The following is a 22,841-nucleotide window of genomic DNA, read 5'->3' as shown; positions in this document are numbered from 1 at the left end:
AAAAGATTGACATGTTTTCAGGAAAAGGTTTTACTGAACATGAATCACTTGGTGACAGTTGATCTTGGTCAAAGGCTATCTTTGAACAGAGGTACAATGGAAATATACATTTTGATTAGCTTATACAATAGAACTTCAATAAATGACACGCAACAAATATGTATTTCAATGATAAAATGGTGACGCATCCCAATTATAAATTAATGCTCTTGATTTAAAACAATCTTCAAACAAATACTTCTGGAGACTTGTATAGGTAGTCCTCTTCACTTCCATAGCCAGTAGAAGCCCAATGCGATGGTCAGACAAGAAAACACAGACGCTGCAGGGGCAGAAAGAACAGACTAACATGAAGAACTGCACTGCCAGTCAGTGGGGTAACATGGCGCTAGATAATCAAATTTCTGATCTTATCTGACACTGGTCTTTTCAATGTGTTAGTGGTTATATCACTTCTCTCACTTATTGTGCATGGGTCACAACAATCATCTAAAGGAGTAGGGCAATGGTAGACGATCATCTCTCTACTGTACACGTTCATCATGATCATCTTCAGAGGTCATATCATCCCAAGTGTAACGACGAGCAGAGCACGACAGGATATGACACGCATGATTCAAGTCATGTGGTTTACTTTTGCATGTATTTACAGACACACACACACAAAAGGCCTACCTGCAAGGTAGCGCACGGTCTCGAGTTTCAGAGACTCCAGCAGGGTTTTTAGCGAGGCTACATCGAGGTCGATCTTCTTGTTGGTCTCCATGGCGTCGTGGTCAAGGTCTGCTTTCTGTAAAACACATCATTACAGTCCGCTTTAACAACAACAACAACAGACAAGACTCCTTTACAGGGCACTCGGAGATTACCTTGGGATATCCAATGACTCAAATTTAACTAAAGTACGGCAAAGACGGAGAGAAAGAAGAGAAAAGCCAGGAATAAAAGGGTGGATGGCAGTGGCTGTTGTTTACCTTCCTGTGAAACTCTGTGTTGGCTTCCAACAGCTTTTTCTCCTGTTCAGTAAACTAGTAGAAACACAAGGCCATAGGAACAGGGGGTTTCAATAGGGAAACACACACACACACACACACCCTACCACTGCAGTAAACACTGTAATCATGAGTATCTGTTATACTATGCATTTTCTGTATCTCACTCACCAACTCACTCAACCTCTCTCTCTCTCTCTCTCGCTCTCTCTCTCTCTCTCTCTGTCTCTGTCTCTCTGTCTCTTTCTCTCTCTCTCTCTCTGCCTATGTCTCTCCCTCTCTCTCTCTTTCCCTCTCTCTTTTCCCTCTCTCTCTCTCTCTCTCTCTCTCTCTCTCTGCCTATGTCTCTCCCTCTCTCTCTCTCTCTCTCTCTCTCCCTCTCTCTTTTTCCTCTCTCTCGCTCTCTCTCTCTCTGCCTATGTCTCTCCCTCTCTCTCTCTCTCTCTCTCTCTCTCTCTTTGTCTCTCTCTCTCTCTCTCTCTCTCTCTCTCTCTCTCTCTCTCTCTCTCTCTCTCTCTCTCTCTCTCTCTCTCTCTCTCTCTCTCCGTACCATGTCTGAGACCCTGCTTCTCTCCAGGTTGATGTCCAGCTTGGCCTCTGCTCGGACCCTCTGGCTCTCCTCCTGTGGCGAAGGAGCACAAACACACAGCGTTAATCAGGCGGCCATTTTGCAACAGAGCACTTTGTAGCTGCTCTAGACGGTGAGGAAGTGAGCCTACATTAAAACCGAACGAAAGAAAGAAGTGGGAAGCAACACAATGATGCGTATGGAGGTGTCACTAGTTGGATACACCTCACAAGATGGGTTTTGTTCCCATTTTATCGCCAACATATGAGATGCGAAGGACCAATGGTGTTTGCCTCACCGTCAAGCTGGACTTCAGCTGATTCAGCTCTCTCTTCATTTTCTGTAGAGGAAGACGAGACAGACCTTTTGTGTTTAGTTGAAGGGATTCAGTTCTGAGTCATTTACGGGATGGATTCAATGTAGATGTTATAATCCAATCTCAGGTGATTATGCTGCTTTAAGCTTGGGTTTGTTTCATTTATATATGGACCTATAATACATTTGCATGGCTACACCATGATTCAATTATTAGGTTTGTTTTATAGTGAGCAAGGTGGGTTTCCTCACAGGCCATTGTTTGCCGTGATCTTCTGTGAGATTACCTGGTAAGTAACACTTTACAATGAGAGTTAATGAACCATTAATTAACAGTAGTAAATGTAGTAACAAGCAATAACTAACAGTAAACTAATTGTCTAGAAATCATCTACTAATAATTTGTACATCATTTAATACGGTTAGGGTGACACTAATCCATTAACCCTTATCACAGCGTTTTAATGAACGGTTAATCAACAAACCCTCATCGATTGTAAAGTGCTACCAAGGACGTTTGTGTCTACCTCGTTTTCAGAGCGCAGGTTGGCAAACTCGCTCTTCTCCAAGATCACCATGTCCTTCCTGACGGCGTCCAGGTGAGCCAGGATCTGCTGGAGCGCCACCTCCTGCCAGCGCAGGTAAGGGGACAGGAGAGGAGACAAGACGAGGGGTGAGGAGAGGAAACAGGATGGAGGAGATCATGTCTGACTGGGGGAGGTGTGACAGGGTGAATGTGTATGTATTACAGCCATAGTTTGGCGTCCTACCTGATGCGATGACGTCACCATGTCCTTGTAGACGATGTCCAAGTTTGCGGTGGCCAGAGTCACCAGAGCCGACACGATGATCTCAGCTTGGTTCTTTTCAAAGCCTGGGGGACAATATGGAGACGTTTGTGTGCAGATATTAATGGAGGACCCTCATGAAAACATTGGCCTTGATTGCATGCATTGAATCTAACCCCATTGCGATATGTTTATTATGTAGGCCTATATTGCATTTAAAGTGTACTTATTTAAATGCTAGATAGAAATTAGGGGCAGGTTTGTTTTAAAGAAAAGACATGAACAATAAAGATTAATCTTGACAAAGTCACAAACCACTTATCACCAGGTCCTTGACCACGGCATGTGAGTCGAACGTAAGTTTCCTCTGCTCTAAAGGAGTTAACTCCACGTTCCTCTGTGTGTGAGTTGCCATGGGACATCCAACTTCTAAGTCTGTCAGACAAGGACGAGTCAGACACATAAACACACACACACACACACACACACACACACACACACACACACACACACACACACACACACACACACACACACACACACACACACACACACACAGGGTTTTAAAACTATTTCAACAATACATTTTTGTGGTTAGAATTGGAAGACAGATAGTATTTAAAACTCAACTTACTCCTCGTCATAAGTGCCAACGGTCTCCTCAATGGCAGACGGGCCAGGGATCGCAGTATTGTATTCATGGGGATCATGGTCTCTTGTCTTGGGACAATCCCAGACAGTACTGGTGAAGCTGTCGCCGCAAAGTGCGATTTTGACTTGATAAAAAAAACGAATAACTAACTAAAATAATAACTTCAAAATCAGGTAATAACAGACTAGTAACACACGTGTCTCGTATCGTAGTAAAGGGTGGCCTACGCTGTTATTCGGTACGGAGACGGGTGTGTTTTAGAACACAATAATGCCTCAAATCAAAATGAAAGAAGGTAATAGTGAGCTTTATCGCTAGGTCATCGGAGACGACGACAACGAACAATAAAGTTGTGTTTGTCTATGATGACGTAGCTGTCATGGCGGCGCCCGTGGAAAGCTCCGGCTGGTTTCCTGCTCTAGCAATCGCAGTTTCTCTGCTAAAGTGTCTTTTTATCAACGCATAGTGAGTTAAATTATTTCTTCGCATATTCAACCCTTGTATTTGTTTCTTGTAAGGGCGGATTGAGATGTAGTCATTGCAGTTTGCCTGACAGTTAACAGTGTTTTTAGCACGTCAACAAGACCTGGTTACCGCCTTCATTCTGTTCAATGTGTTTTACAACTTGTTGTGCATACATTCTGGTGTAACTGTGGCCGAATAAGATGTCAATGTTGTTGATTAATTGTTCCAAACGTCATTATGTCTCTTATGTATTTACCCATGACTTTACCCTGTCTTCCAGTCATTCGACGGACTTCGAAGTACACAGGAACTGGCTGGCCATCACGCATAGCTTACCTATATCCAGGTGGTACTACGAGGTTAGTTTGGGATACACAAAGACATTCACAGGACAACCCAACTTGATATGCATCTGCTATCGTATGATATATGCAGCTCAAGAAATGTAGGCAGTCAGTCACACCATTCAACAACTCTAAATCCGGCTTAATACTATGTCCCATTTATTTATGCACAGGAAATCACTCAGGAAAAACCAATTATTTAATAGGACAGGTCATATATGGAATAGCATAGTCTCTGTGACACACTATGTACAACAACAGAAGCAGTTCATGAGCTCTTCAGGAGATAATACTTGAGATTGTCTATTCAGCTGTGTTTTCCGAACCTGTGAACAATACACATCTGTGAGCTGCATACTATAGATGCCCACTGTGGCCAGTGGAGCCATTCTATGTTACAGAAGCATTGTTGGCCTTGTTTCCCTTCTTCCAGAACACCTCTGAATGGACGCTGGACTACCCGCCGCTGTTCGCCTGGTTCGAGTACGGCCTCTCACAGGCCGCGGTGCACTTCGACCGGGGAATGCTGGTGGTGGAGAACCTGAACTACGCCAGCCCCGCCACCATTCTCTTCCAGAGGCTGTCCGTCGTCTTTGCCGACCTTGTGTTCATATACGCTGTGAAAGAGTGAGTCTTAGAACGTGTATTTTGAGGGACCAACTCAACCAGTGGTTGTTACTTACAGTGGGTTTGTTTATATGTGCTGCTCCGATAGAAAGATATCCCATTGAGGAATCCAAAAATGTTCATGGACCGGGATCAGGGACCATTGTTCAGACTCTTGCCCCTCTCCCCAGGTGCTGCACTACTGTCAGAGAAGAGAAAGCCGCCAAGGACCTGCTAAGGCGTCCGTGTTTCGTACTGGCTGTGCTTCTGCTGTGGAACTTCGGCCTCTTCATCGTTGATCGTATCCTACACCCCCATAGACCAGCACGCGCGCGCACACAGACACAGACACAGACACAGACACAGACACAGACACACACACACACACACACACACACACACACACACACACACACACGGCCATAGGAGCAGGAACCTCCTGTTTCTTAAGGGACGGACAGCCGTGTCTATAAATGTGAAATACTCATAACAATTCACTGAGGGACACACCTACCGAATATCTTGTCAGGAAAATAATAACATCTCATAGCTAGTCCCCCTCCCCCCTCCCCACTTTGCTGTTTAAAATGGATTTCATGGAACATACATTTATAATGCACACCTTATAACCCTTAATACATAATTAGAAGTCAAATAAGGACTCCTGTTGTCCATCAATTTGATGGTGTTTTATTATAACTTTTTGATGTGTTATAATTACACATCAAAACACAAAAAACAACTTAAAACAGCCTACAACATGCAGTCTGTTGTCAATAGTTACTCATTGTTAAAAGTGACAAAATGTCATGCCGGGCCCATTGTGTTAATTTGTTAAATTACCCGATCAGAGAGGTGAACCTTGAATACAACTAGCTGAAGATACATGTCATCTTGATGGTGTCCCCAGGTATAATGTTGGTAGCTTTAACGTTTCCCACAGATATCCATTTCCAGTACAACGGGTTCTTGTTCGGCTTCCTGCTTCTCTCAGTGGCGCGGCATCTACAGGTGGGTGTCATCACACTGCATTATTCACAAAGGCCTTGGGGCATGCCTTAGTAATATTGAATCAATCTGATATTTTAATAAGTGGTAGCCTTGGCCTACAGAGATGAATTAGTAGTGTCACCAACCTTAACTTAAACTTACTTTAACCGCGCCCAATGAGATTGATACTTCGGCTACGTTGTGAAAGCTAGCGATACAGGCTTTCTTACAAATGAATACTTTCTGTAAGTAGCGTACTCTGGTTTTTAACTTCACCCGTACCTGTACTGCAGGCCAGGCACCTGGAGGGGGCGCTGTGGTTCTCCATCGTGCTCAACTTGAAGCACATCAACCTGTATGTGGCTCCGGCCTACGGCATCTACCTGCTGAGATGCTTCTGTTTCACCCAGGACAACACGGGTAGGACGAGCGCTAACCTCCAACGAGCGCACACATGTTTACCAAAGCCTTGACTTCTAGTTCAAGGTTAGGTTTTTCCTTTTTTGTTGTTGTCAGGAAATTGGTTTTCTCATCGTTCGTTATCGTAATGTTGCGACCCCGGCCCGTCCTTTCCAGACGGCTCTTTGAGATGGAGGAGCTTCAGCCCCGTCCGTCTCGTGTCTCTGGGGGCCGTCGTCCTCTCCGTCACCGCGGCGTCCTTCGGGCCCTTCGTTGCCATGGTAACCAGATAACGGTAATCGAAATGCGTTCAGGCACGTGGTGACACGGTGTGGTTTACCAGCGGTGGGCTATTTTACCCCCCCGACTCTCCAGGGCCAGCTCCCCCAGGTCCTGTCCAGGCTCTTCCCCTTCAAGAGGGGCCTCTGCCACGCCTACTGGGCCCCCAACTTCTGGGCCCTCTACAACGTCCTGGACAAGGCCCTGTCCATGTTGGGTGAGGCTATGGTTCAGCTTTATCCTGACAACTTTTCGTAACAGCTTATACAAAACCAGACACTTGCCCTTTTTTTAAATCTCCTTTACTGTATTGGTCCCTCTTTGTCTCTGTCTGTCTCTCTCTGTCGCTGGTCTCTCTCTGTCCCTCTTTCACTCTCTCTCTCTCTGTCCTCTCTCTGTCTGTATCTCTCTCTCTGTCCTCTCTCTGTCTGTGTCTCTCTCTCTGTCCTCTCTCTGTCTGTGTCTCTCTCTGTCCTCTCTCTGTCTGTCTCTCTCTCTCTGTCCTCTCTCTCTCTGTCCTCTCTCTGTCTGTGTCTCTATCTCTACTTATCTGTCTTTGTCTATGTCTCTCTGTTGGTCTCTCTCTGTTCTCTCGCTCTCTTTATGTCCCTCGGTCTCTCTCTCTGTCTTGCTGTCCCTCTCTGTCTCTGTCTTTTTCACTCTTTGTCTCTCTCTCTCTCTCTCTCTCTCTCGGTCTCTGTCTCTCTCTCTCTGTCTCTGTCTCTGTCTCTCTGTCTCTGTCTGTGTCTGTGTCTGTCTCTCTCTGTCTCTCTCTGTGTCCCTCTGTCTCTCTCTCTCTCTCTCTGTCTGTGTCTCTGTCTCTCTCTCTCTCGCTCTCTCTCTCTGTCTCTGTCTCTCTGTCTCTGTCTCTCTGTCTGTGTCTGTGTCTGTGTCTCTGTCTCTGTCTCTCTCTGTGTCCCTCTGTCTCTGTCTCTCTCTCTCTCTCTCTGTCTCTCTCTGTCTCTGTCTCTTTCTCTCTCTCTCTGTCTGTCTGTCTGTCTGTCCGTCTGTCTGTCAGGGGTGCGTCTGGGGCTGCTGGACGTGGCCGGTCTCCCCAAGGCGTCCATGACGGGCGGCCTGGTGCAGGAGTTCCAGCACGCGGTGCTGCCCTCGGTGTCCCCCCCCACAGCGCTGCTCTGCACCCTGCTGGCCATGCTGGTGAGCTGCAGGGTGGAGGGTGGGGGGGGGGGGGGGGCTGCTGTCAAGACCGTGGACAGGTCGAGGGGAGGGAGAGAGGGTGTTGGTAGAGCATTCAAAGTGGTATAGTTTCTCTTTTATGATCCGAGGTAGGAGGGTTATGCTTTGGAGACAGCTTTGATGCTCTGCTGCAGGGATAGTTGTCGTTTATCATATATTTTTGTGCGTCTCTCTCTCTCTCTCTCTCTCTCTCTCTCTCTCTCTCTCTCTCTCTCTCTCTCTCTCTCTCTCTCTCTCTCTCTCGCCCCCCCCCCCCCTCTCTCTCTCTCTCTCTCTCGCCCCCCCCCCCTCTCCCCCTCCAGCCGGCCCTGTGGTGCGTGTGGCGGCGGCCGTGCGGTGGGCGGGGCTTCCTGCGCTGCCTGGTGCAGTGCGCCCTGGCCTCCTTCATGTTCAGCTGGCACGTTCACGAGAAGGCCGTGCTGCTGGCCGTCCTGCCCCTCAGGTAGGCTCCGGCCTCAGGGGAACACAGGCGTCCACAGGGGGGGTCGGAGGGTCACCTTCCACACCCACCCTACAACATGGAGATCACCCAGGGCATCAGTGTACAGCGATTTTAGCGTCAAACTATCACAAAATTAACCTAATCGAGTTTTTTTCTTTTGGGTTTTATAGAATTTGATTTAGATTTGAACAATTTCTTTCGGACCATTTTGTGTTCGAAATTTTCGGACGAAATTTCCAAGTTCTCCGTCACAAAGTGTTTTTGAGATAGACATGCTGATCATGTTTTCAAACTCAAAAAAAAATAGTTTGAATAATCGGGATTTCAATATTGACCAAAATTATCGTGATTTTGATTTCTCCATATTCGACCTGCTCTAGAACAGTGTTAGTTATGGTTCCACGTCCTTGCGGACCCCTTACGTCCTTACGGACCCTTCTTGCGTCCACCGCAAGGACCTGACGTACGCCTCCCAAAAATTGGAACCTTCCGTCGAGGCGACGCAGCAGCAAGGGCTGTGATTGGTCCACTCACTAAAACCCGAAAGACTATATGGGATCGGGAATATAACTGTCTTTCTCTTCCTCTAGTATCCTGGCTGTTGAAAGCAGACGGGATGCTGGGATATTCCTGATGCTGGCCACTACGGGCCATTACTCCCTGTTCCCACTGCTGTTCACCCCAGCAGGTACGTCCCTCTGCCACCTGGCTACTGCTGCTGCTGCTGCTGCCATCGTGGCTCCATTAAACAACGGCTAGTGGGGAAGACCTTTCCCCCCGTTTCAACCTGTTTCAAACATTGGGCCTGTCAAACCACACTCGAATTGAGTATTCAAAGGTTATATGATATATTAGTGATCAGTTACTGAACAAGCTGGTGCTGTGCTTCTCTAGAGTTTCCCATTAAGGTCCTGCTGATGCTGTTGTTCACCATCTACTCCTTCAGTGCTTTGAGAAACCTTTTCAGGTGAGTCACACTTTATTATTGTAAGTTTATTTTGAATGGATGTATACAAAGTCAGTTAATATTTATATGATTACTTTTGTTTTAATTTTCATATACAGGTGAGGGTACTGAATAAATAAATAAATAAATAAATAAATAAATAAATAAATAAATAAATAGATTAATAAATATCCTTTATATGGTATGGAACTCATTGCTAAAATGAAATCGTTTAGAAAGAAATGAAAGAGTCCCTTCTTTATGAGACGTACATCTGATGGTTTACTACTGCTTCGTCTCACCTCAGTGGAGAGGGTTCCTTGCTTCATCCTCTGGAAGCCCTCTACCTTCTGGGCCTGGTCGCCGTGGAGGTCCTCTGCGAGGTCGTCTTTCCTCTGTCACCGTGGCAGCAGACCCTGCCCTTCGTCCCCCTGCTGGTGACATCCGTGTACTGCGCCCTGGGCGTCTCCTATTCGTTTGTCCGACTTTACGTCTCCCTTCTGACACAGGAAGTTACTGAAAAAACCAAACGTCTTTAACAATGCTGCTGTGAGCGAAAATATCTAGTTCTCTTTAAAAAACATACATGCCTTGTGTAGTGTTGTACATAATTTGTATAGAATTCTCATGAATCCTTTGGGACTCGTTGCTGTAGCAACCAAATCCTCAAGCATATCAAGGACCAGTGGTTGACGATGGATCAATGATAGGCAATTAGAATTATTTGCCATTTCTAAGAATCAATTTTATATTTGCAATTTTGTGATTAAATATGCTATTTGATACAGTTTCTTGTGAGTATCTTTTTTATCAATACAGTTATTTGCTGTGTTGTGACTTGCAGAGAATGGAGAAGGGGTGAGGAGGGGGATACATACACATTTGCACATTCAAAATGTGGACAGACCATGGGGTTAGAGCTGTTCTCAAGGAAATAACCCGACACATTGGAAGATTCTTGATGAACTTTATTGGTAAGGCAACACAGAGCATGATTCATTAAAATCCACCATTAAAATGACTACTATGAACCTAATGCGCAGAGTTTTAAACAACACAGTCCATCTTCCTTGGACAATCTCTGACGTCGCAGTTTTTAAACATGCAAATAACTCCCTTTTCTCATTTCTCCTTTCTCTTCTCAAGCGGTACAAAGGCTGCATTGTAAAAAAAAAAAAAGCCTTTTGACTCTTGTGCGTAGCGCTTAACCATTGGGTTAAGCTGGTTGGCTGCCCCACATCTGGGTGACGTACGACTCAATCTCTCGTGTTCCGTCTGCATGTCCTTCAGTATTCGACACGGCTCATTTCCCCTTCAGTAACTAAGCGCAAGAGACAGAAAATGCATGCGTTGACTCATCCTCTACAGAAGCCACTAGTCCATGTCAAACAAGTTCCCGTAATGTAATATGTAACATGAAACTATGTGCACCAGGCAATCCACAGAGAGAAGTGAGGGCAGGGTAATATCAATCAATAATCTGATCGATAAAAAGGGAGATAAGTTAGATAGAGGAAGAGTTTTTTATTATTGCTAGTTTAAAGCTTGGTTCAAGCACAGTTATTACTGATTAATAGAAATTATTGTGCTCTTATTTTCCGATTTTTGACGTGATTCCACCTCTGCAAGCATACCCCCGGTCTAGCATGTCAGAGTCACAGCGTTTGACCTCTATCGGTCTGTACAACTGCATACAGCGTATTTACTGCTTGAGCAATCAGAGCATAGTTGTGTAAAGTGTTTGAATGCTTTAAGAGCATACGTTGTTGATGTGAGAAAAACGTCCATAGAATTGACAGCAAAATCATCCAAGCATATTGATTGACACTGAATGGTTGAAGGCTACAGTTCCAGCAGATAAGGGAAGCACCTCAAGGAGTCGTTCCACCGTGACCGCCCCACACAGGATCACTGCTGCCCGCTGAAGAAGCCTAATCTCTTTGGAGGGATTAGGCTGCTTTACCCCAGTGTTAGGTTACATAATCAGCCCATCCCGTGCAAGTCAGCTCTATGGAACGGACAAGGGGAAAGTAACACCAACTCAAGTGACTTAATTTGAATCAGCTCCTTTTTCTTTTTGCATATTGATTTGAGCTTTGGATTCAGTTTGCCAGTGTGCTCGCGCTCTTTCTTTACAAGTGAGTTCACTTCGTTGTCCTTCCCAGTCTCTTTGATTTTGCACGTTTGTGAGTACCGCTCACGTTCCGTCTCCCCTGAGCTGTGTGGTGAGAAGTCCTGCCTATAAAAAGCTCCCCGCGTTGCTAGGAGGGAAGTCTATTGGCTCAGTCTGCTAAGGCTATTACAGCATTAGGAGGATAAGAGACAACACCAGCCTGGTCACCTTGTATGACGGGGCATGGTTTGCCTCTGAATGCTGTGCTCAGCAGCCCTTGGATTGGTCGGATTCAGACAATCGAATGACATTTAGCTATCAATTGAAAATGGGTTTGTATACTGAATAGGACAACAAAATACATCGTCTTGAAACAAGCATTAAGAAAAAGCATAACAAAAAGAGGGAGGACAGACTAGGTCTTTTCACTAGGACTTTGTGATCGCTAATCCAAAACACTGGTATGACCCCCTTTGATTGTTTGGCTTGCTCTGAGAGAGTAGCATGGGGAAATTCTTCAACTTGCAGGACAGTTGGTCTGAAGCCAGTCACTGTTGAATTTGTTGCTATTTGCCTTTGACGTCGCCAATTTTCCAGGTTTCTTCTGGTCTTTTTCCTCAAACCTCTTCCGACGTCAACCCCAGTCCTTTACGATGTCCCCAGGCCTCCTTCTAAACACCAAAAGTCAGGCTTCCTCATGGAAGGCACTAACTAGACATAGGGTGGGGGGGGGGGAGCTTCGAAGTCCCTTGGGAAGGTTGATGGGAGAGGGAACTTCTGGTTAGTGTTCTGTGTTCGTGCCCTGCCTCAGCCTGCCTCCGCCGGTGCACCCAGCAGCCTTCTCAGCTCTTCTAGAGTCCTTCAATGATGATGATGAGGACGGGCGTCAGGTCCATCATGGTCTTCAGTGTCTCCATGATGTCAGGGTGGTTCTTGGCTCCCTCAATGAACTCCTCCAGGGTCAGCTCACCTGATGGGGGCGGGGGGGGGAGAGATGGGGTTATACGTGAAATCTGAGCCACCCAGCGACTTTTGGTCGCTGGGACTCATTTTGGCATAACTCAGTAATTGGTTTTATGGAACGATAAAAAGTGTGCGGAAGTGTCCAATTGCTAATGTCATGATAAAACAATGAATTTTTTTTTTTTTGCTTATTTAGAACTGCCAATTGCAGCAGCATTGTTGTGAATTGTTGGTGAACTATTCAAAGACTTGGATCGATGAGTCTCTGGTGTGTCAGTGAAGTGATAGGAAGAGCTGAGTGTCTGTGATGGAAGTGATTGGTTCTCACCTTCTCCTCTCGTGTCGATCCTCTCGTATATCACAGAAACAATCTGCTCCGGGTCAATATCCCGGTTCCGTGTGATGTCCTGGATGGCCTGGAGAGAGAGAGGGAGAGAGAGAGAGACAGTCAGTCAGACAGACCGACAAAGGGACAGAATTTGAGCAAAGGCTGGGAAGACTCCAGGTGGGGTAAACACAGAAACATGTTATCTTATTACCATGGAGACCAGAGACCTCTCACCAACACACTATGGGATGGTGTCACTTTAGGACTATTTTCCAGGGCCAGTCACGCTATCCTGGAATGACATCCAAACCAATGGGGTTAACCCGCCCATAAGGAAGTGTTAGGCAGAGGCCTTTCCTGCTGTTTGATTGGATAAGCTCATCCAGGTTATAAGAGTTCCTTTAATTCAGTTTAGCCCGGTCCGATTTGATCTTGAAGGGTCAGGGCAGGGGAGTTCTGTTTGAGATTCTGGATCTAAACTAATCTAGATCTAGACAAAGAGAACATACTGAATTTACCTTTCTATAAAAATTTCGGAATGACAACCTTCTGTGTTACCCAACCTGATTGATCAAACATCTGACTGAATGATGATTTGCTGTCCATTAATAGATTATATTATGTATCCAAGAAAAACAACAACAATATATATATATATATACACACACACATATATTTAATTATTTGATGTGTTCATCATGACCTCGTGATTTAAGGGCTATAAATATCATGATCTGTGTCTAGACAGCCACTCATGTGTGTGGCTGTATTCAGTTTGTAGACTGCTTTTGATATTATGAGGCCATTACCGAGAAGATGGTTTCTAATTCATCTCTGTCGATCTTTCCGTTGCCGTCCTGGTCAAACAGTTTGAAGTACCACTTGAGTTTCTGGTTGATCTCTCCCTTCAGCATCAGGCTGATGGCTGCTATGTACTCCACAAAGTCTATGTACCCATCCTGCAGTGGGGGAGGGGGAGGGAGAGTAGGGGGGAGGAGAGAGATCATAGGGGGGGAGGAGAGGGTGAGAGAGTAGAGGAGAGGGACAGTGGGCGGGAGAGAGTGAGGAGTCGGGGAGAGAGACAGTAGGCGAAGGGAGAGAGTGAGAGGGTGGGGGAGAGAGACAGTAGGGGGGAAGAGAGACAGTGGAGGAGAGACAGTGGATGGGAGGGAGAGAGAGAGAGAGAGAGAGAGAGAGAGAGAGAGAGAGAGAGAGAGAGAGAGAGAGAGAGAGAGAGAGAGAGAGTGGAGGAGAGATGGAGAAGAAAGCAATAAAGAGGTTAGTTGATAATAAAAATGATATCAGTATAAAATATACATAATTACTATTTTTCTTTTATAACATCTGGATTCCCGGTTTGCCACCCCCCCCCCCCCCCCGTTTAACAGTGCATGCAGATTAGGCGGTTGAGATTAAGGATCTTAGGAGTGGCTACATGGTAGGTTGGTGATGGATTTTTTAGCAGAATGGAGGATTACACCAGGTTACACCGTTGACTTTTTCCTAGATTGCTTAAACATTCCCACTGTTCAAGTGTCTGCCAGAGGCGGTGAAGGTCCTCTTGGGTGTTGCAAATCTTCTATTGAAGACTGGAGAACGGCACTGCTTGGGTTAGGGCTTCCATTCCCGAGGGATGCTGAGGACATCATATTGGAAGACTTGGACTTTGTATGAAAGCTCCAACCGAATGGAATATATTATAATATGATAAAGCTCTTGCTCGTCCCGGAGAGAGGGTCAGGGTCACTGACCTGACCCGTGGCAACAGCTCTCTCCTCTAGCAACCAACAACCAACCAGCCCTTACCACAACTCATGAAACATAACATGCCATGTACAATATTTCGGGGAGTATTTTTGTTATTTATAAATTTAAATTATGATTTGTTTCCTTTGCGTTTGTATGAATAGTTTCCCGGATCATCACAATTAACGTGTAGTAATTAACCCATAATTAAATATTAATCTAAGATTCACCCCAACAAAACTGTATTAAAAGAAAGTATAAAAAGTATTAATGTAACCTGGTCCAGCCTTACTGTCAACTGATGCCTTTGCTGGCCTGCAGTATGTCTGTCTGTCCTTCAATATGCAAAATGCAGCAACACTTCTGCTATGATTTTGTGCGATGGACACTGTGGTTCACCAAGTAGAAGTGTCCTTGATGAACCGGGCATGTACATCACTGCCCTTGGCTAGTACTGCAAGTTTGTGTGTGTGTGTGTGTGTGTGTGTGTGTGTGTGTGTGTGTGTGTGTGTGTGTGTGTGTGTGTGTGTGTGTGTGTGTGTGTGTGTGTGTGTGTGTGGGGGGGGGGGGGGGGGGGGGGGGGGGGGGGGGCGTACACATGCTGACAGCAAGAAATCGACTTACTCTTGTGGCCCAGCAGGCTCCAGGATTTGCTATCTGTGCCGTAAGCCAATCAACCATTTAGCCAATATCAGTCCCCCTCTCTGAGAGCCTTAGTTTGTTCACATCTGCCATTCTTCTGTTTCCCCCTAACTTTCACATGCAATCAACCAGCAGTGCATCCTGCATGAACGATCAATTGCAATCGGCTAAGAACCCAACCAACAACACAATTAAGAAACAATTAAATGACACAGAGTCCTTAGAGGAAGGTGACCTTAAATTGGCTTTGGGACTCCTAACCTTATTCTATATATACATGGTCATGGTCATGACTTCCCATGCATTGTCCTTCACAGATCTTGCGCTACATGAATACCCCCTTCCGGAGCTAAACTTATACAGCCCACAGCTCCTAACCTGGCCACCTCAGCGCTACTTAACCACGGAAATAGTTACTAAGAGAAGGTACGCATTTATTGGACCAGAGTCCCCACAAGGTTTCCTGAAGAAGATGCATGAGATAGGAGACCCTTTCATCCTAGAGCCTACATAGTGATCATATGTAGGCTCTAGCATGAAAAGGTCTCCTAAAAAGCCATAGACAATAGTTTTACCACAAAGGGAAGACTTTGGGGTAAAACTATGGTCTATGGCTTTTTAGGTCTATGGTCTATGGTCAATGGCTTTTTCTTTACCACAGAAAACACAATACATACAAATGCACTCAATGCATGTGCCCTCACATGTGCACATGCATGTGAGGGGTTTACTGTACGCACCCCGTCCATGTCGAAGGTCATGAACACCTGGTCCACGTAGCCGTTGGCGTCTTCAGTCATGCGCTTGAGCCCCAGGATGGCCTTCAGCTCGAACAGGGTGATGAGCCCTGACGGAGACTCCCTCATGAACTTGTTGTACCAGTGGTGCATGTCCTCCGCCAGGATATCGTCCAGGTTAGAGCCGTGGTTCCCCATGGCTCAGCCTCAAAGGGGTGGAGAGACAGAGCAGGCTCGCAAAGAGGGAGGGAGGTGTCACACCCTGCCACCCAAAAGTGTCCAAAATCGGGTCCAAAATCGGCTCAGCGGTCGGTCAGGCTTCTCCGCTCGGTGGAAGCGGAAGCCCGTGGATCTTCTTAGGACGGCCCCCGTTCGGAGCCGACCTCTGGGTCAACTGGTTTAGCGGACGGCCGTCTACTTCAGCCTGGCGGTGATGGAGTAAAAAGAAAGGACGCAGAACATGAAGAAGAAGAATATCAGGTACAGAACAAAGAGGACAGGAGGCAAAGGCCGGTGCATGGACGCGGACGGCATCTGGTTTGTCGAGCTGGCCCGTGTTCAGGCTGCACAGCGAAGCAAAGAGCAGGAATCAGGAGACGCTAACCCTCTTAATTCCAACAGGACACTGTTGACACAGGACAGTATAACGCCCTAACGAGATAAGACCGCTGGCCAAGAGCTTTCTGCTTTGGCCGGCCACGCCTAGAGGCTTTATAGCGAGCAAGAACAGCGATGAGGGAAGGATGGTTACATAACGCGTGCCTTTTCTCTCCTGCTTTGACCTCCCAATATCTGATTAAATATGTTTAAATAGGGCACAGAAACGTATGCCATGATGAAAAGATGGGTGTTAATCTTTTAATATTTCCTTGTTTTTACTTATCTTTATTAAAAGCATCTCACAAATGAGACTAAAGAACAAGCAGCCGTCATTGCAGGAACAATGCTGTCCGGTATTGCGCGACAGTTTGGATGAGATCTCATCGCTCAATGTTTATTAATGTGCTGAATGTTGGGGGATCAGCGACATAATGGTGCATATCCATTGACTGCCCTGGGATGAAGCATAAAAATTACAAACTGGATGCAGGAATACTGCACGATGTCGTCGGTTGGTGCGAAAGCTTCACCGATACCATTGAACAGAACCAGCAAACAACCCCGCTCGTACGCGTCTCATACGCGCGTAAACCAATGGTTCCCTATGGAAAAATTGCCGATTTTATACGCGTGATACGCGGGTAACGCTTTTGGTGTGGCCGTACCTTTAAAGATTTAGCCAATATATAAGAGCGGGAAAAATTAGGCCTTGGATCACATGACAGGAAGTGGATGAGCTCCACAGAAGTGAGGACAGCACCTTCTCAGAAACCCGTTGCAGGGGTCGGAGGCCATGAGAAAGGAAAATCAGACAGGATGATGGCCAAAAGAGGAGCAGACAGACATTGGGGAAGGACAACAGGAGGTGGGCTGAGACAGCTGGATCAAATGTCACACGCAGACCACAGCAGCGCCAGCTAGTACCGGGCTACCGGCTTACAGGATTACTGACTGGCAGCGTGTGGAAACGCCACACTCAGAAAAAGTGTGTTGTTTTGGAAAAACTAGGTCAGAGAAGGACTGTAATGAAAAGGGGAGGGGGGAGGGGGGTGGGGGGGGGGGGGAATATATCAATTTTTACATAAATACACACCCAAATAAGAGAGATAGACAGATGGAGAGAGAGAGAGAGAGAGAGGGAGAGAGGGAGAGATGTAGATTATGTTAATGCGTATTTTCCCCTGAATAAATAAAGGTTTTGATTGATTGATTGATTGGTTGGTTGGTTGGTTGATTGATTGATTGATTGGTTGAGGGAACACACTTCATTATGGGTCTTGGAACGGTAGCCGGCCTTACCAGGAACAGATGATCCTGGGCTGCGGTGTAATTTAAACATTGAGGGTGAAACACGCAAAGGACAGCCAGCCTCAAGGCGATCCGAGGTCAACCCCGGCTCCGTTGGTCTCCGCCCGGGGTCAACGGAGGAGGAGCCAGAACCTCTCAGGCTGTCTGGCGAGGTTTTGACCCACTAAGCTACCTTTATATACGTCACATTTGTAGATTAGAATAGGGGCTTATATCTGATGCATTCTTTCCTGGCTTGAAATGTAGTTCTCTGAATCCCTTACTAAATTCATAATCATATTATTCCATGTTAATTAAGAAAAAAAAATTGGAACAACAACTCCACCACATTGACTCTGCCGTGACTAAGCTTTGACATGAGGCATTCTGATCCTGTGGGAGATTCTAGGAGAGCCTGCTCCGTCAGCCTGATAGCAGCCGGGCTGGGTGGGGGTCAGCTCAGGATTCTCCTCGCTGGAGGGGTGCCAAGGCAGGCAGGCTCTGCAGGGTGGAGGGGGTGGAGGGGCTGGAGTAGGGGCAGGCCAGAGGGATTATACCCGGCCAGTGTGCCAGGAGCTCAGAGGAACATCCAGGGACACGCAAGGAAGGAAGGAGGAGCATCCATATGTCCCAATCTCATATCGTCCTTTTTTTATTTCATTGTATATTTGATTCTATTTGCGTATTTGTGTTTTATTCATTTGTTCACTCTGACTGCCAAAGCATGTTGTAAAAGTGTGCTGTATAAGCAAGTATAGTATTATTTTCTGGGGAGTTACTCAGGTCTTATGTTTTTATAAGTGAGACAGAGTTTATGAAGTTTATGTTCATAAAGGAAGGATCCATTGGGAAACTGTTGGCAATAATGTTTTGTAAAAAGAATAATTGCGCCAATGACAACAGAATCTTTCACATTCAATATCGTGTCCTTTTACTGTCAAATATAAAATCCAAACATTCAAAGCATTCATTGTTTAAACATGGTCGAAATATTGAGTCCAGAGCTCTGCTGATCATAAACAGAAGCCTGAGTAAGCAATTAGGTTAGGACATATATGCTTTAGGAATCAATAATCAATAATAATAAAAAAATAAAATAATCAAAATACATTATCAAACATCCACAAAACCAAATTGTACTGGCTTCAAAAAAAAAGAAAAGAGACTGATTTCACATTGTGTAGCAGACAACAAAAGACTTCTGGTATTACAGTCACACCGCTTTACACTGATGAACAAAAGAAACGTTGTGCCAGGGCCACAAGGTCTTAAGGGCTGATTATGGTTCCACGTTGTCGCAACGCAAGGGGGGTTTACGGACCCATTGTGTCCTTGCGGACCCTCCTTGCGTCCACCGCAAGGGCCAGGCGTACGCCTCCCAAAAATTCTAACCTTGAGTTGAAGCGACGCAGCAACAAGGGCTGTGATTGGTCCGCTCACTAAAACCCGACGCAGAACCAAACCAGGTTCACGACTACGTCGAAGCGTCTGCGTGGTCCTTGCGTTGTGTCGACCTGGAACCATAATCAGCCCTTTATGATTGACCAAACACGATCCTAGTTTCCGTTGACACGTTATGGCACCAGGTAGCGTGATTTGCCATCAGGTTTGAAGGCAAAAAAGGTCCAAAGGTCTGCAGTGTTTTCCCTGTGTAGACCTCATCGAGCCGATCCCTATGTAGCTCGGTCCCTTACAGTCTGAGGTACGTCGTAGGTTCCACAGTCAGTCAAACCCGTCACATCCGAGTCCCATTCATCTGAGGTGAAGCAGACCAAACACAGAAATGTGCAAGATTTAAGGAAAAACAATTGGTTTTGCAGAGAAGAAATCAACGACCGGTATAAACATAGCCTCAAAATTGAACGCGGCGCTCCAGACAAACCCAACATGTTCGAAGCAAGGCTTCTGGGATCTGGGCACATATGGCTGCTCCCAATATTGTTGACATGGCTTTTAAACTGAGCAAATAATGAATTTTCAAAATAATGATTTTCAAAAGGACACTCGTGAACTCCGTATAAAAATTCTGTGTAACAGTGTTGAACCGCAAGAAATCCAAACACACGGCAATGTCTCTGCCACTCAAGAACTGTGACCTGTCAATCACAGTTCAATACTGATCGATGCGCGTCGGCTGACAGCGAGATAAGTCCACTTGTCAGCCAATCAAATAACCTGGCCCTCATCTGCCTTGTGGTCACGTGACTCCTCTTCCTCCTTCATGTCTGCGACGGGCACTCCTTCTTCTCCGACCGGCCCGCGCTGGCTCCTGCTCGCTCCCTCCTCCTCCTCTCCCATCGCTGTACACTCGTCTGGCTCTCTCTCAGACTGACCTCCTCCTCCCCCCCCCCCTCCTCCTCCTCCTCTCCCTCCTCCTCCTCCTCCTCCTTCTCCTCCTCCTCCTCCTCCTCCTTCTCCTCCTCCTCCTCCTCCTCCTCCTCCTCCCTCTCCTTCTCCTCCTCCTCCTTCTCCTCCTCCTCCTCCTCCTCCTCCTCCTCTCCCTCCTCCTCCTCTCCCTCCTCCTCCTCCTCTCCCTCCTCCTCCTCCTCCTCCTCCTCCTCCTCCTCCTCCTCCCTTGGTCTCAGTGCTGTTCAGAGGCTCTGGAGGAGTTCCCGTCTGTGTGACTGCATGTCCCTCCTGATCCATCGCCGACGGGGGTCCGGGGAGCCCCCCGCTGGGGGCCTCCTCCGCATCGAGCCCCTCCTGGCTCCTCGGCGCCGCCCCTTCGTCATCTCCTTCACCCTTTGGCTCCTCCTCCCCTGGCTGGCTGGAGGGGGCCAGAGGGGGCGTGTCCTCCGTGCTGGGGGACACGCCCCCTTCCTCCCCGCTGCTGGCCGTCCTGTTGCGCCGGGAGGGAGGCCGTCTCTTGATGGAGAGGCGGGCCCTGGTCTGTGGACAGCCAATCAGAGGAGACCGACCATGTGACCATTGAATCAATGTCTTCTAGGAGACATATTATACCACCAGGTGTGAGTGTGATTAGCAGTTAGTTATGAGCCGTTTTGAAAATCTGCCCCTTCTGACATCACAAGGGGGCGTGTCCACCTAGATGTATGATGGATAGATGAGCAACGTTTGCTACGTTCCACTGGGTAGCCCCGCCCATTCTGCCGGCGATTTGAGTTTGCCCCGCAGAAGGGTCTGGAGAAGAGCAATGCATTTCCTTCTGCTTCCGATACATTTCTGCGGGAGCCAATCACCAAGCTAGCTTTTCCCCCTTGCGCGCTATTGGCTGGTTTAACACAATGACGACAGGGAAGCGACGGCAAGCAGCCAATTGCGTACAGAGTCATTTGAACTAGGCCCGTTGATCACGCCTCTTGTGCTGAAGAAAATGATGCAAGCAACGTGCAATCTACGATTGAGCTTGGTCTGGTAATAGCCAGGCTAGCAGACTGATCCACCCTGCACACACCTGGCGGACACGCCCACTTGTGATGTCAGAAGAGGCAGATTTTCAAAAACGTCTTGTAACGGCTAATCACACTCACACCTGGTGGTATATTATGTCACCTTTAATACCAGGAACTCACCCAGTAATGGAGGAGCCATAATTAGCATTTAAAAAGCAGATCAGAACATGGGAAAGGCCCTCTTTGCACTCAAGCGTATTGATCAGAGAACAGAGAACAGAGACATTTCTCACGCCTTGCCTCATATCCTTACGAAAATGTGAGACATTGCGCCACCCCTCCAAATAACCAAAAACCAACACACACACGCCCAGGCACGCAAACCAACACCCATGCACACGACACGCACACACACAGCCACACACACATACACATACACACAAACACACCCCATACACACACACCCATGCACTGGCACACAACCGCGCACGCACAGACAAGCACACACACACCTGTGCACACACCCGTGTACACACACGCAGACACCCACGTGCACGGACACACACACACCCACTTACCCCCGAGCACACCCACACACCTGCACACAAACACACACACACACACACACACACACACACACATGCCCACACCTTAATGATGCTGACGAGCACGGCTCCTTCCTGGGCGCTGGGGGGGGTTTCGAAGGAAGCGGGGGCTTCCTCCTCGCTCTGAGGTGTGAGGACAGCCAGCGGGCTGGTGGGTGTCACCGGCGTTACCCCGGAAAACGGGGTGTGACAGGAAACGGGGCGGCAGGGGGAGGGGGGAGTGAAAGCTTGGGGGGAGAACTTGAAGCCGGGGCTCAAGGGCGATGTCAGAAGGGCAGAGGGAGAGAGGGCTAAGTTAGCCTGGAGAGAGAGAGAGAGAGAGAGAGAGAGAGAGAGAGAGAGAGAGAGAGAGAGAGAGAGAGAGAGAGAGAGAGAGAGAGAGAGAAGGGAGAAAAAGGAGAACTTGGTTACTTCTCCTTTTCTCAAACTAAAACAACCTACTATTTATTCAAAACAAACAAACACCTGTATGTCCAGTAAATAGTAACACGGTCGAAATGTAAATGAGAAACACTTCAAAAGTTCACTTATTAAACACAAACGCTAAAGCACAAACATCAGGGTGCAGTATTTCGTTTGCACCAGCAGAGGGTGGTTAGGGCCGCGAGCCTCACCTGTAACTTCTCTATGAGGGCAGAGTTCCGCTTGGGTCGTCCTGCAGCGAGCTGGGTGGTGGCGCCTTCTGCTTTCTGAAGACGTTTCATGGAATGCGTGGTACATGTGCACAGACACATTGACAAAATCAGAAACCCAGTATGATGTACATCTCATCACGATCGCACTTACACACGCGCGCACACACACACACACACACACACACACACACACACACACACACACACACACACACACACACACACACACACACACACACACGCACACAGACAAACACGGTTTAAAACATAATATTAAGAAAATGCGATTTCAAAGTCTCTAGTTCATATTCATTGATATAAGATGTTGAGTGGGAATGTCATTTTTTATTAAAACATTTTTTTTAACACAGAGAGGGGTCCATATGGATGTATGTGACCGTGTGTGTGTTGACCTCTTGTTCTGCAGGGTGCTGTAACTGGATCTGTAAGGACCGGGGAGGGCGAAGTCTGACCGGCTTGGGCTGAAACAGAACAGGGCGGGGTTCAACAGCTTTGAAGAATAACACTGTGGTGGATGTGTGGTGGTTGATGGCTGGTTCAAGCAGCCTCCCCTGGCCAGAGTCAGCCCACTACCGAGACCCTGGGGCTGGGTGAGGTTTCACACCCGCGGTGCATTGAGCAATCACTGCGCACGGGATAAACAAGCCATCAACACAGGCACTAAAGAGGGCTCTGACATGCCAGTACTGAACACCGGCCTTGTCTGTTACAAATCAACCATCTCCGCAGTAAACCAGTTTAAACATCAGCACCCTGTGGCCTGGTCATCGGAGGAACCCAGTTAGCCCAGTTCACCGTATAGCACCAACATCACTCAAAATACATTAG

The 22,841-nt window shown here is 47.1% G+C and overlaps 3 protein-coding genes across 3 annotated transcripts; 1 reads left to right on the top strand and 2 right to left on the bottom strand.

Moving 5' to 3' along the window:
- Nucleotides 1-12: 12 nt before the first annotated feature.
- On the bottom strand, nucleotides 13-3,582 carry ccdc90b (coiled-coil domain containing 90B). The gene is made up of 9 exons (XM_030360398.1): nucleotides 3,298-3,582; nucleotides 2,979-3,098; nucleotides 2,646-2,749; nucleotides 2,403-2,504; nucleotides 1,859-1,900; nucleotides 1,543-1,614; nucleotides 975-1,028; nucleotides 676-790; nucleotides 13-322 (listed from the first exon to the last, which is right to left on the bottom strand). The coding sequence occupies exons 1-9, from the start codon at nucleotides 3,371-3,373 to the stop codon at nucleotides 267-269; spliced, it is 741 nt and encodes a 246-aa protein (XP_030216258.1). The 5' UTR covers nucleotides 3,374-3,582; the 3' UTR covers nucleotides 13-266.
- A 62-nt stretch (nucleotides 3,583-3,644) lies between these two features.
- On the top strand, nucleotides 3,645-9,773 carry alg8 (ALG8 alpha-1,3-glucosyltransferase). Its single transcript, XM_030360395.1, has 13 exons — nucleotides 3,645-3,780; nucleotides 4,061-4,139; nucleotides 4,558-4,751; nucleotides 4,922-5,031; nucleotides 5,674-5,741; nucleotides 6,014-6,140; nucleotides 6,297-6,400; nucleotides 6,495-6,615; nucleotides 7,417-7,556; nucleotides 7,898-8,037; nucleotides 8,628-8,725; nucleotides 8,932-9,004; nucleotides 9,291-9,773. The coding sequence occupies exons 1-13, from the start codon at nucleotides 3,695-3,697 to the stop codon at nucleotides 9,520-9,522; spliced, it is 1,572 nt and encodes a 523-aa protein (XP_030216255.1). The 5' UTR covers nucleotides 3,645-3,694; the 3' UTR covers nucleotides 9,523-9,773.
- A 160-nt stretch (nucleotides 9,774-9,933) lies between these two features.
- On the bottom strand, nucleotides 9,934-16,667 carry guca1d (guanylate cyclase activator 1d). Its single transcript, XM_030360399.1, has 4 exons — nucleotides 15,516-16,667; nucleotides 13,197-13,346; nucleotides 12,388-12,475; nucleotides 9,934-12,066 (listed from the first exon to the last, which is right to left on the bottom strand). The coding sequence occupies exons 1-4, from the start codon at nucleotides 15,708-15,710 to the stop codon at nucleotides 11,948-11,950; spliced, it is 552 nt and encodes a 183-aa protein (XP_030216259.1). The 5' UTR covers nucleotides 15,711-16,667; the 3' UTR covers nucleotides 9,934-11,947.
- Nucleotides 16,668-22,841: the final 6,174 nt, after the last annotated feature.

This window comes from Gadus morhua, chromosome 7 (genome assembly GCF_902167405.1).
Source record: "Gadus morhua chromosome 7, gadMor3.0, whole genome shotgun sequence".
NCBI classification, from domain to species: domain Eukaryota; kingdom Metazoa; phylum Chordata; class Actinopteri; order Gadiformes; family Gadidae; genus Gadus; species Gadus morhua.
Note: the sequence above shows the minus strand (reverse complement) of the source record. Positions and strands in the feature narration are given on the sequence as shown.

Excerpts from the sequence above, each read along its gene's own strand:
- ccdc90b (XM_030360398.1), bottom strand. The coding sequence starts at position 3,373 with ATGATCCCCATGAATACAATACTGCGATCCCTGGCCCGTCTGCCATTG. Across the intron at positions 3,099-3,297 it reads GTTGGCACTTATGACGAGGA|ACTTAGAAGTTGGATGTCCC; the intron begins GTAAGTTGAGTT and ends CTTGTCTGACAG. Across the intron at positions 323-675 it reads GACCGTGCGCTACCTTGCAG|CGTCTGTGTTTTCTTGTCTG; the intron begins GTAGGCCTTTTG and ends CTGCCCCTGCAG.
- alg8 (XM_030360395.1), top strand. The coding sequence starts at position 3,695 with ATGGCGGCGCCCGTGGAAAGCTCCGGCTGGTTTCCTGCTCTAGCAATC. Across the intron at positions 3,781-4,060 it reads TGTCTTTTTATCAACGCATA|TCATTCGACGGACTTCGAAG; the intron begins GTGAGTTAAATT and ends CCTGTCTTCCAG. Across the intron at positions 6,616-7,416 it reads CAAGGCCCTGTCCATGTTGG|GGGTGCGTCTGGGGCTGCTG; the intron begins GTGAGGCTATGG and ends TCTGTCTGTCAG.
- guca1d (XM_030360399.1), bottom strand. The coding sequence starts at position 15,710 with ATGGGGAACCACGGCTCTAACCTGGACGATATCCTGGCGGAGGACATG. Across the intron at positions 12,476-13,196 it reads AATTAGAAACCATCTTCTCG|GCCATCCAGGACATCACACG; the intron begins GTAATGGCCTCA and ends CTCTCTCTCCAG. Across the intron at positions 12,067-12,387 it reads GATCGACACGAGAGGAGAAG|GTGAGCTGACCCTGGAGGAG; the intron begins GTGAGAACCAAT and ends CGCCCCCATCAG.